This window comes from Poecile atricapillus, chromosome 1, assembly GCF_030490865.1.
Source record: "Poecile atricapillus isolate bPoeAtr1 chromosome 1, bPoeAtr1.hap1, whole genome shotgun sequence".
Classification (NCBI taxonomy): Eukaryota; Metazoa; Chordata; class Aves; order Passeriformes; family Paridae; genus Poecile; species Poecile atricapillus.
The window spans coordinates 135,753,476-135,766,306 of NC_081249.1; the positions used below are offsets into that span (position 1 = coordinate 135,753,476).

Consider the following 12,831-nt stretch of genomic DNA (forward strand, 5'->3'; position numbering starts at 1 on the left):
GACCTTGTCAGCAGAGAAAGGATGCAGTGCTCTTAAGAAAATAAGTCTGAGACTTGTTTTTTGCAGTGTATTCAGAGGTATGAAATTGGATTGTGCTGGTAATGCTGTAAGCACCATAACAGCTGTTTGGTCTGCGTGGAGAGAGTTATTAACATCAAATATATGAAATAGTCCAATTCAAATTATGAACAAGTCACAGTAGCACCTCAGTTGGTAGTGGAAGGATAGTATTTAAAAAGAATTATGTGATCTGGGTTTTTTTTTTTTTTGTTTGTCTGCTTGAGTTTTTTTTTTGTTGTTGTTGTTGGTGGTTTTTGTTTAGCCTTTCCCCTTAACTGTATGTTTTTGTTGTAGTGACTGGGATTTACAAAGTGAGTGTTGCTTATACTCACTTTAGGTACTTGATTTTGAATACCAAGGCAGTTTATCTTGTAAAGACACCTAAACTGTGGAAAATGATTAGAGGAAACCACAAAAATGTGACTTGTCTCTAGTCTGCTTCTCATATTTTTTTCCACTGAAGCTTTAGCAGAAGTCTAGAAGTGTTCTCTAAGAGCTTAGCACATATTACTGTGAGACTCACAGGAGAAGGGTTTGTGATCTCTCTTTTTCCCTACACTACATCAAGCAAATTGATGAGAGTTGCTCTCTGTGGGAGTTCTGCACAATGGTTTGCTCCCATCAACTGAACCATCATCAGCCTGCTGTCTTTGTGTTAATTTTTAATGGCAGGGATCACTACAAATAGACTTGTCTACCTTTTATCTGTCTCAAAAAAAAATCAATGTTTTATGAATGTATTCATCATTCTGTCATGCTGCTTTTCAGTGGCAGAAACTTGGAGTTGTCAGCAGAAGCACTCCTGTGTACAAACTATAAACCAAGGCAAGAACTAATGGTGCAGCTAACCTGGAATTGTGTCTGTGCAGGTTAAGAAAAGAACAGAGTAGAGAGAGGGCAGGAACAAACTTACACCATCTTGGGCAGAGCAGGACAGTCTGCAGGTCAGCCTGGGCTCAAGAAGCAGCACGGAGACTGTGGTGATTGCAACATGAGTGAGCCTCTTGTTGGAGTACAGGGCACCTGTGTGTGGGCTACTTGCTCAGCTGGGGTTTGCTGGGGCTTGTTTTGTGTGACAGTAAAATCCTTTAGTGGTGGAGGTTGCTGTGATAGTGACTGGGAAGCCACATAAAATGCACACAAGTAATACATTACCAGCTAAATGCCCCATGGGGGTAACATTTTGGAAGGTAATTGCTCTTTTAAGCACCAGACTGTCCTAAGCAATTTTCCAGAAAATATGAGGTGAGAGGAGAGTGAGAAGACCGAAGGAAATCAGCAAAGAGACAAAAAATCCCCCAAATCTAACAAGTGAGAGTGAATTTGTCAAATAATGCAGATCCAGAAAAGAGTTAGTTATGGGTGTAAAGGATCAATAGGCTGTGGGTTGGCAAGTCCAGCTTTCTGCTGGAAATTGCCTTTAAATCAAAGCATGCAAAATGTCACTTGGAACTGAGACCTGCTGTTGTAAGCAGGGTAACTTTCTCTGTGAGCTTGATGCATGCTTCCAGTCTGCAGGAATGGCTGCACTCAGCTTCCTGGGAAAACACAGCTCTGTGGTCAGCTCTCTGCTCTAAGTGACAGTGGCTGAGAGCTCCTGAAATGCTGGCTGAAGGGCACAGGCCATCTGCATTGCTCTGTTTGCCTATTCCCTGCTGTGTCCCTTCCCTGGGGTGCTTTGGCTTCTCCCTGGCACACATGCACCACCTGGAGCTGTTTGCTGGCAAACATTGGTTTGAACAATAGGACACATCTGATTTTCAACCTCTCCACCAGTAGATGTGCATAAGAGGGTACTACATCAATTACTTCAGTTATCAATGAGTGCTGTTCCCTGGTTAAGGAAAGTTATGGTTTTGATTTCTGCATATTTCTGTGATATTCCAGAAAGTGTGGATTCTGTTCTAGCCAGCAGCTAGGTGAAGGAAAATGCATCTGAAAAAGAGCACTGAGAAGTGACTCCAGTTCTAACAGAGACTGATGTGTCTTGGCTGTTGTCAGCGTGCAGCTGGGAGAAAAAAAAAAGCTAAGAATAAAAGTATCTGAAGTCTTAATAACTCTCAGAAAAATGAGCAATGTGCAAAGGATTTTTCCCCAGAAAGGCAAACTCTATCATACCTACAGATGATGTTATCCCAAAGTAAATTAATGAAATGGTGACATTCAGGGAAGGAACAGCTGACAGCTTTGTACACAGCTTCAAGCAGAGAAATGAGTGATATATTTTGGCAGACTTACTTGAAACAGGGATGGCAAAAAATAAAACCATAGTAGACTGACAGAGAGAGCCCACTCACAAGTTGTTTACTGAAATGAAGATACAGCTGAAAGTAATTACTCGTTTCCCAGAGGTATAAGTGATAGTGCCTTGTACAAGAAATAATACTTGGTTATTTCAGTTGGAATGTAAAATAGGATACAAAGGTTTCCCCTTTCTGAGGTTAGATGCTGGGTATTTTCGCCTCCTTTCAGAAAAGTATGTGTTTATGAATGTAATATATATAACATATGCAGTCAACCATCTATATGCCACTGGCAATTAGGAACTGAGGCAATGTCCAATATTGTTTTCCATTAACAGCCAGGATCTTGCTGTACAGATTCTGATTAAAAGCCTGACTTTGCGGCGCATAAGATTAAAAATACTCCTTTAAAACAATGTATTTGTGAAGATGATCCTCTCCTGGCTACAAAATCATCTTGAGACACTTGGAGGCAGGGCTGCTTGATCTTGACATTTTAGCTGTGTGCAAACTGTAGTAAAATTACAATTGCATTCAGTGCTAGCTACTCTGTACCTTCTTGCTGAAGAACATTTATTTTCTGCGTCCTCTCTTCCAGACTGGGAAATGCAGGAAGGCAGCCTGGAAGCTTTTGCAGAGTTTGCCTCAGTGCCATCTTTTCCTAACTGGGTTTGCAGTCAGCCCCTCGTTAGCAGCCTCTCTTGCCTTGTCACAGGCCATGGAAAAGGAACCATTGCTTTTTTGGTTTTCCTCTGCTTAAAGACAAGGCTGCTTCTTACCTGTGCCAGTTCAAGTACTGACTTTTTCTTTTCTTCCTCCTTCAGTAAAGTGGGGTGATTCACAAAATCTTCAGAAAGATAGCATTATACACAGTTTATAGTACAAAGGGGGGAAAAAAAGGTCAGATGAATGAGCATGAAGGAGATTTCTCCTGTGTCCTTTGGAGGAGAAGCTGAAAGATTGGGAATGGTATCTATGCACAGTAGGTGTCTGCCTTGACTACCTGACAATACATGGTCATTGCAAAGGTGAGTCCGAGGATCTAAGAGAAAAGAAACAACAATCGTTTTTCAGTGAGTAAAAAACCCCTATTTATTGATACAACAAGAAAAAAAGATAAAAGCATGACACTAGTTTTGTTCACACACAGGAAGACATGTCACATACTGCTTTTCCTGCCTGTTCATGTCCTTGTTCTATTCCTAGAGTCTGTCTGCCTTTTGTCCTTATCTGTATTGCTATTTTACAGAAAGCAGGGCAGAGCTGATTTCTCCATCAAGAGCAGCCACCAGATACTGGGAACAGGTATATTGGAAAAAATTTGGATTCCCTTTGCTTGAAAATATTTTATTGTAGCAATCCACAGCTGTGTGGGTACTGTGAGTATCCCTGTAGCTGTTGTTTTGAAAGACATTGGGTTAATCCCAGGCCCTACAGATGCTGTGGTTTGCTTGACTGTATTTTACTTTTCCAAGTGTATGTGAGCACAGGTCCCTGTGGGGGAATCACTGGAGACTGAACATGCATTAATCATGGCCATCAATGCCTCATCAACAATGGATGTGTTTTTCTACTCAGCCTATTCAGGAGAAGCAGCAGGGAGGAGAGGGTTCTTCTCCCAGCCAAGCACTGACCTGTTGTGATGCCTCTGGTAGATTACTTCATCAAAAGGGGATGGGGGAGAGAGTTTTACTTTCCTTCCAGCTGGAGTACTTACATGAATGTACTAACTGCTTGTTACTTTCCCTTTGCAACACCACTGCAAGATTTGTCACTGAAATGAAGGTCTGCCAGGTAGAAAATTTTAGTGTATGAATTCTGTTTTATGCACTCAATTTGACCACTTCAAATTTAGTCTCTACATGAATAATAGTTCCTGTTAATGAGTACTTTGAAAGAATATACGAATACACATATACATTATTATATTTATGAAGAAAAAAATGGTTATAAAGTTGTTAATCTTCCTCAAGTCTCATTCTTCCACAGTGAAATCAGATTATTAATCAGATTATTTTGGTGTGCTGTTTATAGCAAGCAGTGGCATTTGGGAAGTATCCCCGAACTCTGCCTTCTGCTTCCTAGCAAAGGAACACCTTCGGGGACAGCCACATAACAAAACGGTGGTGGCTCAACTTGGTTTATCATTTGAAGCATGCACAACTGAGGAAGATTGTTCTGTTGCATGTTCTGTATGTCCTTCCAATTATGTCACTCTATGATTCTATAAGATGTTAACATGAAATGCTGTCACATACTGTAGGCCAGAACAAAACTGAAACAGCAGCAAAAGAGGGAGCCCAGCTCATTTCAGGTGACAGTGCACAGAAACTTTTGTCATCAGGTAGATTCAATCACATCAGGCAGCTGGAAGGCAGACTGAAAATCTGTTGTGTTCTGAGGTGTTTTCCCTGCATTGCACAGCATTTACTAGGCATATGAATTTGCATTTTTAATTTGTCTGAAGTGTTTCCTCCCATGCAAATTAGCAATGTCTTTCTGTCAAAAAGATAGTATTGTCTTAGAACTTTATTATATTTAGGGTATTTATGAGAAGGACTCTGACCATGGGCTGCTGGGGTTTTTTTGTGTATCATTTAAAGATACCCTAAATGCTGAATGGATGCCCAAAAGCTGTTTTGGTTTTTTTTTAATTATGGTAATATATTAACAACAGTCATAAATTGTCTGTCTGCCATATGATCTTGTGCTTTTTTTCTCTAAGCATATCTGCTTACCATACTGGAACAAACCCCAAAACTCTACTGAATTTGGGTCTGTGAGGCATCAGGCATTTGCTTTAATAAGCTGCAGCCAATACATGACATATGAGAGAGTAAGATACGTGCCATTCTGCCTAATCTGTCATTAGTGGGAATGTGAGTAGAATACTGATCCCAGGCTCTCGCTTGCTACTGCTAGTGGCATACCAGGAAAAAATAAAAAAACCAAACCAACCAAACCAAACAACCACGGGTTAATCTGCAGTTGCATGGTGTTGATTAGGTTAGCAGTGACATCCTTTGTGCCTGCATGTTGAGTGTGAGAGAGGGGGAGCTGGAAACTAAAGCTAGATGTTCACTGAATTTAGGAAAGGGACTTTGAAGGAGCCTGAGCTCCAGCACAACTTTCACCTGTGTATCCTCGGGCTGTGCCACTGGTGCTTAGACTGGCACAACCACAGCAGGCTGGGTTAAAGGCACAGGCACCTAAGAGACAAAGTGGTGGACAGATTCTTCTCTGACCAAAGTCACAGGGGAAAGAACTGCAACCCAAAAATCTGATAGGCAAGTCTATGCCAATCATACCTACTGAGTTTCCCTTCATTAATAGCAAGGGAGCATAGCAGGGTTGACTAATGGGCACCACGTCTTGATTTGTAATTTACCCTGGGCCCAAGGGATGAGGTTGAAGACTTAAGCTACCTCTAAACTATGATGAAGTTGGATATTTAGCCTAAGTCCCCTCTGGATAATAACTGGACAAATATAGGCACCCTAAAGGCAGTTCATCCTACCCTGACTATGTGTCTGGAGTCCAGTCTCCCCTCATAAGTCCAGTTTCAGTCTTAAATAAACCACTTGATAAAGTGCCAGCTCTTCGCAGTGCATCATAAACCACTGTGCAATGTTCCTAGTTCTGTGCCTTGTACACAGTATTTTAACTAAAGTAAAACACAAAGTACTTAATAATTTTCCATGATGGTAGAGGAAAATTATGCAAGATTTAAAACCTGCTTGAGCAGAGCATATATCTGAATCTATGGTTACTTAGTTGCAATTAGTTAAGATTTGAAAACTGATATTAAACTGTACCTGCACCATAGCTGTGCACAATCCAAAGATTCCCACTGCCAGTAAGTTTTCCTGGAGCCATATTTTCACAGTTTCATAGCAAGGCTAAAAAAAAAAAACAAACCAAGAATATTGTATTAGCCATAAATATAGCTCTACTCTCCCTGGAATATGCAGCCACAGAAAAAATGGATCTGACCTAGCTGCTAGGTAGCCTGGTTTATCTTTTCTATGCTGGAGCAACTACAATGTATTTTTGGGTTGAAGCTTGAACATGGTACTAATCCCAGTGACACAAAAAAGCACACCTCCAAAATGCTGCATGAGCACTGCTCCATATAAATTCAGCTAGTAACTAAAAATACTGTGCTGGTTTTGGCTGGGGTAGAGTTCATTCTCTTCACAGTGGTGGGTATGGGGCTGTGTTTTGGATTTGTCCTGAACACAAGGTTGTTATCTGGAGGTATTTTTGTTATCATTAGGTAGGGGTTACATAGAACATGGTTTTTGGTTTCCCTATTGAACTGTCATTATCTCAACCCACTCTTTTCTCACTTTTACTCTTCTGCTTCTCCCCTTGATACCACTGGTGGGAAAGTGAGCAGGCAGCTGTGTGGGGCTTAGCAGCCAGCTGGGGTTAAACTACAACAAATAAACAAGCACTGGGTTTGGGTCCTCTTTGCCCTCTAAAACCCAACCAGAAGCAGTTAGAACCTCACAATGAGGCTTTCATTTTCTCCAAGTTTCAGGGAAATAAACCCTTCTTATTATACATACAAACACACAAAACCAAACAGTCCCAGTGCAAGTGGCTCAGTAGCTGCTCCTGCTGCACATGGGCCCATTTCATGCCATTTTCCACCATTTCAAACTGCAGTACGGGCACTCCTCCATTGTTTTCTTCCTTTAAATTCTGCAGTAGCTCTGTTTTACTGGTCTAGTTTTGGGGAGGGTGGAGTTGGCCCCTGTGAAACCTTTCTTTAAATAATAATGTCTGTAAGACAGCCTTGTGCACAGTGTCCCCCTGTCTTGTAAATGTTCATGGCCAAGAATCATTCAGCCTTCAGTTAGGCACTTTTACATATGTATAAAGGAATAACTATTAATGCCCATCAGAAGCCAGAGGCTTAACCTGCACTGATTTTCTTGCTACCCTGAATAAAATAGAAGAACTTTTCAGTCCTTAAATTAAAAAAAATGTCCTTAAGCTACTCAAGAAGTATAAGGAAGCTGTGTTTGATGTGAACTCAGCCTCTGTGAGTACCAATCCATGCATATGAAATCTCACTAGAAAGTGGCCGAGAGCTTTACTCATTGTCTTCACAAACCATTAGAACCACTAAAACATAGTTATAATTCCACTTCATCAGGTGGCCTTACTCCACACCCCTTCTGTATAATTGCACTACCTGTAATTAGCACAAAGAATTGCTGAGCTAATTTCAGAGACATATTTAGGCTCTGACTATCTGTTCCAGAAAGATCTTGCTGAGGCCATTGTAGGGAAATTATCCCATGGAGTTTTGAATTTGATTACAGGCAAGTGCAGAAACTCAACAACAAAAAAATGCTGCTGGCAACTCAGTGGAACAGTTCCCACTTTTCTGTGCAGTGGAAGCCCCAGAATGAGAGATCCTGGTGGGAGAAGAGTGCTCAAGGCTCTCACAGTTCTCTTGCCTCAAAAGTGCCCAGGCTGTGATAAGCTACGGCTGTTGCTCCAGGGCCTGTGTGTGCATGAACCATTTGCCTTTATTGCTACCTGACCCCAGTAGGTGGGACACTAAAAAGGACATTCCTGTCATTTCCTGGCTGGATGTCACTAGTCTGTGCTGCAGATCAGTGTTGGAATGGACCTGTCTGCAATGGGAAACAACAGCTTAGAGCCTACTGAAAGGAAACTAGCTCATAAAAATAACTAAATAGGGGGTTTCATTGGAGGTCAAAGGTTACAGCTCAACAGGAGCCTTCTGAAAGCACCTGATTAAAGGTGAATTAGGATAGATGAATGAGGTGCACAGCTTATCATCTGTGCAGTCCTGCGCATGACTACCTGCCTGTCCTTCACCTGGGCTGCAAGGCTGCTGCTGCCTTGTGCTGCAGAGCTACTCACCGCTTTCCACCAGGTCCCTGGGGAATGGAGCCCACAATTCTCACTGAATTCTAAGCAGCAGGAGTCTGGCACTCGGGTTGTGTTGTACACTTCAAACCAGTCCGTGTAGTTGGAGACTCCACAGCATCTGAACTGGAAAAAGATGAACCGAGGTGATGCTGTAAGTGTGACCCGTCACTGACTGCCTGTTCTGACTTTGCCTCCTGGAGCTTGACACCCAGTGCATTTTGATTATATCAGCAGAGGCTTGAAAATTTAAAGAAATAACAGTACTTTCTCAGCTTTACCCAAACAGACCCTTTTCTTCACTCTTTTGTATTATGTTCAAATATAGCCTTGTAAGCAGGTAATGTTGATGCAAGAAGCAAAGACCCCTATTTACAGTGGGAGGATACTGCAGGAGCTGAAACTGGACAACCTGAGACAAATACTGAGACTGAGTTACTGACTGACCAGAATTGTAACAGTTGTTTGCAGCTTGTCAGGAAAAAAGATAAGGTACAGCACCCAAGAGATGAAGATACTGGGATCTCTATAGAACACTACTCCTGGGATCATGATTGAAGTAAACAAGGAAAATTTCTCACTAAGCTGTTAATTACTAATCACCTTTGAAAGTTTTTGCCAGCCAGCAAAAGATGTATTTCCTCCTCTGTGGTGCAGTTCTTTAATGTCATCATCTGAGGTTGCTCTGAGAGTTGTGCCTTAAGTGTCTGCCTACAATGACACAGTGTGTGCAGAGATCACAACACTGCTAAATCGGAAGGAATGTTTGACTTTGGTAGTGGGATGCAAGGTACAGAGTGGTGCAGGGAACGGTTCTGTGGCCATCTTCCCCTTGGGAAGTGGTATATTTGTGTGATAGGAAATAAGCTAGGACTCATTACCATATAGATGTATACACCATCTGTCACCCCTATGCAAAAGTATGAATTTGTTGGTATTTAGACACTTCAGCACAAATTAGTAGGACAAGACAACACTGGACTGCAGAACTGCTCTCTGCTATTCACAGTACCTCACACTTTTTCAGGGCTATGCCAGCCACATACATAGTCCCAAAATTACATGCCATGATCTTATTTTTTTAAATGTGATTTTATATAAGCCTGAAAAGTATTTTTTGCATCTCTGTAGGGACCATTTCTCTTGTTTCTGAGAGACTCGTAATCATGCAGACATCTGCATCACCAGGGCCAAAGACCTAATTGAGATCCTGATGTTTACACTGGCTTGAAGGAGAGTTTTCCTTTATTATGTAACAGTTGTAGAGGCTGTGGTAGCTGTTCAGGCTGTTGTAGTTGTGTTCAGGTCTTGTTGCACACACAAAATGTGCCAATCCAGACCCATAGAGGGCAGAGGTGTCACACGCTGCCTCATGCATCATATGATGCTTCAAGCACTCAGAAAGTACTCCTTGATAGAGATATTTCAGTGTTCACAGCGAAGTTTTTCTTCTGTCAAGGAAAAGTCAGAAAACTTTCCTGGACTAACATCTATCCCTCCAAGTTTCTGCTCCTAATTTCGATTTGGTCTGTGGCAGGACTCAATCCTCCACTTGCAAATGTTTGATTTGTAAGTTTACAGGCTTCATTTTCTACAAATTGACATGAAACTAGAAAAAAAGTTTGTGCCTTTCTTTTTTTTCCTCTATGTTCCTGCACAGAAAACAGGAGGTCCATGTGTAACAGGTCCCAAAAGCGGGTAGGAGCAGCCTGGAACACATGGCATGCATTTGAGGAAGGCTGGTTTATTTGAAAATCTAACAAGAAGAAGGTCTTGCAGGCTGTCATCATTAGAGTCAGGAGGCAGCTCTTTGATAGACAGTGAGAAGTGACAGCTTGTAAACAGCAAGCCTTAAAAATGTGGCTCATCTGTGATGTAGAGAGTGCAGCAGCAAGGGCTGAGACATTTGAGTGATGTTCTGGCCAAACACAAGTGACACAAGTTTGCATAAATCAGAACTAGGCTCCTTCTCCCCACAATAATGCATGGCTGAAGGTCTCAGTCTGACAGACTAAGGAGATGAAGATGAAGCATGGGTTTTGTAGCCAAGTGCTCACTAACAGGTTGAGGACAGCTGCTCCTATGAAGCCTGTGAAGCAGGAGGTGACTAGGCCATGAGCTAGGATTTGAGACTCCAAAGAGTAAAAATTCCTGGTAAACCACAAGGTGAGAATAGGAAGGGATGCAGTTGCAAAGATGAGCTGCAGATGGACACAAACTGCCCGCCCACAGAGATTCTCTGTACCAGAACACAGCAGACACAGCCACAGGAGAATGGGCTAAGAGAAGTTCAAGGTATAAATAAAGGACATAACACAGGATCAACAGTCTTGGGAATGGAAGAAATAATGTCTGTAACTATAATATTTTGGAAGACAAAGGAAGGACAAGCAATGGGATTAAGCAGTGGATGATCCATAGCCCTAACCAAGAGGAGCTGATGAACACATCAGAGTTCTAACACCACAGAGACCTGAGAGTGCAGAAGCAAGTGCGGGAGCACTGTTCAATGAAGGCCAAGTCCCATGCCTGGCATCTCCAGAGAGCAGGGGCATGGATCCATGCACAAAGATGCAGGAACAAGGAAACGAGCAGCAGTGGGATTGAATGGGCCACCAGTTCAGATTCAGCAAAGGAAGCCAGAAAGGCAGATAAACTGAGAGTTCAGAAAACTCAGAGCTCTCACTACGGATGTCCAAGTAGAAGAGAGAGAGTGCAGGAGTGATTTTGGATCATCTGACAAGCAACTGATTTATCCCAGGTTGATGCAGCTGAACAGTAAGCAGCCAAATTGGTGAGAGAGATGAGGAATCATTAGAAGAAATGGGAATATGGAGGGCTTTTTTTAGAGTCCTCTTAGATTTGAGAGCAATGTTCTCTCAAAAATTGGCAAGGTTTCTAGGCAGGGATAGTTGCAGATAGGCCTACACCTGGAGTATGGAGAAATCTCAGGGCACATGAAGGATTATGTCTGTCACCAGCAGTTTGTTGTAGCCGGTTCTACCACAAAGGTTGATGTTCTGCCAAGGCCAGGCATGAAAGCATTGAAGACTTGATTCTTGCCACAATTACATTCATTTTTTGTCACATTTACACTCCTGTCTTGTTCCCTTCACAAGTTAAATGATAAAATTACACAAGGTTGCCTGATTGCTTAGTTCTGTTTCTACTTTGAACATTTACATTTTTTAGAAACAATTACAAACTAAAGCTAGCAGTGCTTATTTTGGGGTACCCAGACTAACACACCTTAAAAGCAGTACTCTATTAAGAAGTTTCTATCTCAGTGCAACAGTGCAACTCCTGATAAGGAGTTGGACACTTGCACATATTTTACAGGTAATCCCAATACTGAAGGCTAAGTAGGCCTTATCTTTGCCAAATTCCTGCAGACTCAGTCAGGCTGGGATAGGGTTCGTGAAAATAAACAGATACTTAATCCTACTTAATTGCAGTGTTTTAGCAATGCCTTTTTTTCTGGTTTTGTAAATGGGGCAAAGAACTAAAGACAGGGCAGGGGACCTTCTATACACCTTTTTCCTCCATCACTGCAAAATGGTGAATAATATAGTTTTGTTCTAAAAAGTTTAATGAGTGGTTTGGATTACTTCAGCATTAATTCTTAAGTATGGCTTGATCTAATAGAATCAATGACTGGGAAGAGGGAGATGGGTCAAATTTCTTCTCAGTTACAGTGGTCTAAATAGACATGAAAAGGCATTACACAGCAGCAAAAGTGAGCTGAATTTGCTCACTTTAGTGAAGCAAATAGGTTTTCTGCATGCCTCTCAAATTACTGCCTGGTTAGTTAAAAGTAGAAGTGCTCAAATATTGATCACAAAGATGTTGAGGATGAAGCAACATTTTAAAAATTAATGCTTGTTTCTCATTTTCTAATGATCTCCACCTGTGACTTTAACCAGTCCTGGTGGGTAAGGAGTTTAATGCAGTTCAGGGTAACTTAACTCCTGAACTATCAGAATTTTAGTCATGTTTGAAAAATCACTTTGTAAGCTTTCGTAGTCTTCGGTCACGACACACAGAATTCATCTGCTTGTGTTTCTGATCCTTTTAAGGTTTGAAATGCTATTGAGAAAGGCTGAGAGTTTGGTTAGCTGAAGGTATTAAAAAGAAATCAATAAAATGTTCTGATTTGAAACAGCTCCCTGACCTAGAGGCTTACTAGGACTGCAAAATTAGTCCACTGCCTTTCCTCTCATACACTTTGCAGGTTTGCAGCTTAACCCAACTCCTTTATCAATAACATGACCAGCTCAGGCATCAGCCAAAAATGCAACTTCCTTTTAAAGACAGGCCCCGTTTCTTCCTTGTTTCCAGTTTCTTGAAAATGGTAGGCTTCTGTTAAAAAGAGGAAAACCATTTCTCAAGGCACAAAAGCTTCGGAAAAGAAAACCTTCCTCAAAAAGTGCTCAGGCCTTTCACGCTCAGACAATCACCACTCACAAGTCGCTGTGTGCACTGGGCATCCACACTCCCAGTCAAAACTCCCCTCTGATTTGTGACTGGCCAGTCCCACAGAAATCATCTAAATGGGGTTCCTTGGAAAAACTTTTTCCTTCTTTTTTCAGCCGAAGCTGCCATACACAGTAGTACCTAA

General features: G+C 41.7%; 1 protein-coding gene across 2 annotated transcripts in view; it reads right to left on the reverse strand.

The window, feature by feature from the left end:
* Nucleotides 1-606: 606 nt before the first annotated feature.
* The window catches only part of TSPAN4 (tetraspanin 4), a 420,415-nt gene continuing 408,190 nt past the window's right edge, over nucleotides 607-12,831 (reverse strand). For both annotated transcript variants that reach the window (XM_058826994.1, XM_058826983.1), the window contains 3 exons: nucleotides 8,208-8,339; nucleotides 6,119-6,202; nucleotides 607-3,345 (listed from right to left, as the gene is read on the reverse strand). In XM_058826994.1, coding sequence (XP_058682977.1) covers nucleotides 3,277-3,345; nucleotides 6,119-6,202; nucleotides 8,208-8,339 — 285 coding nt within the window. In that variant the 3' untranslated portion in view covers nucleotides 607-3,276. The remainder of the gene's footprint in view (nucleotides 3,346-6,118; nucleotides 6,203-8,207; nucleotides 8,340-12,831) is intronic.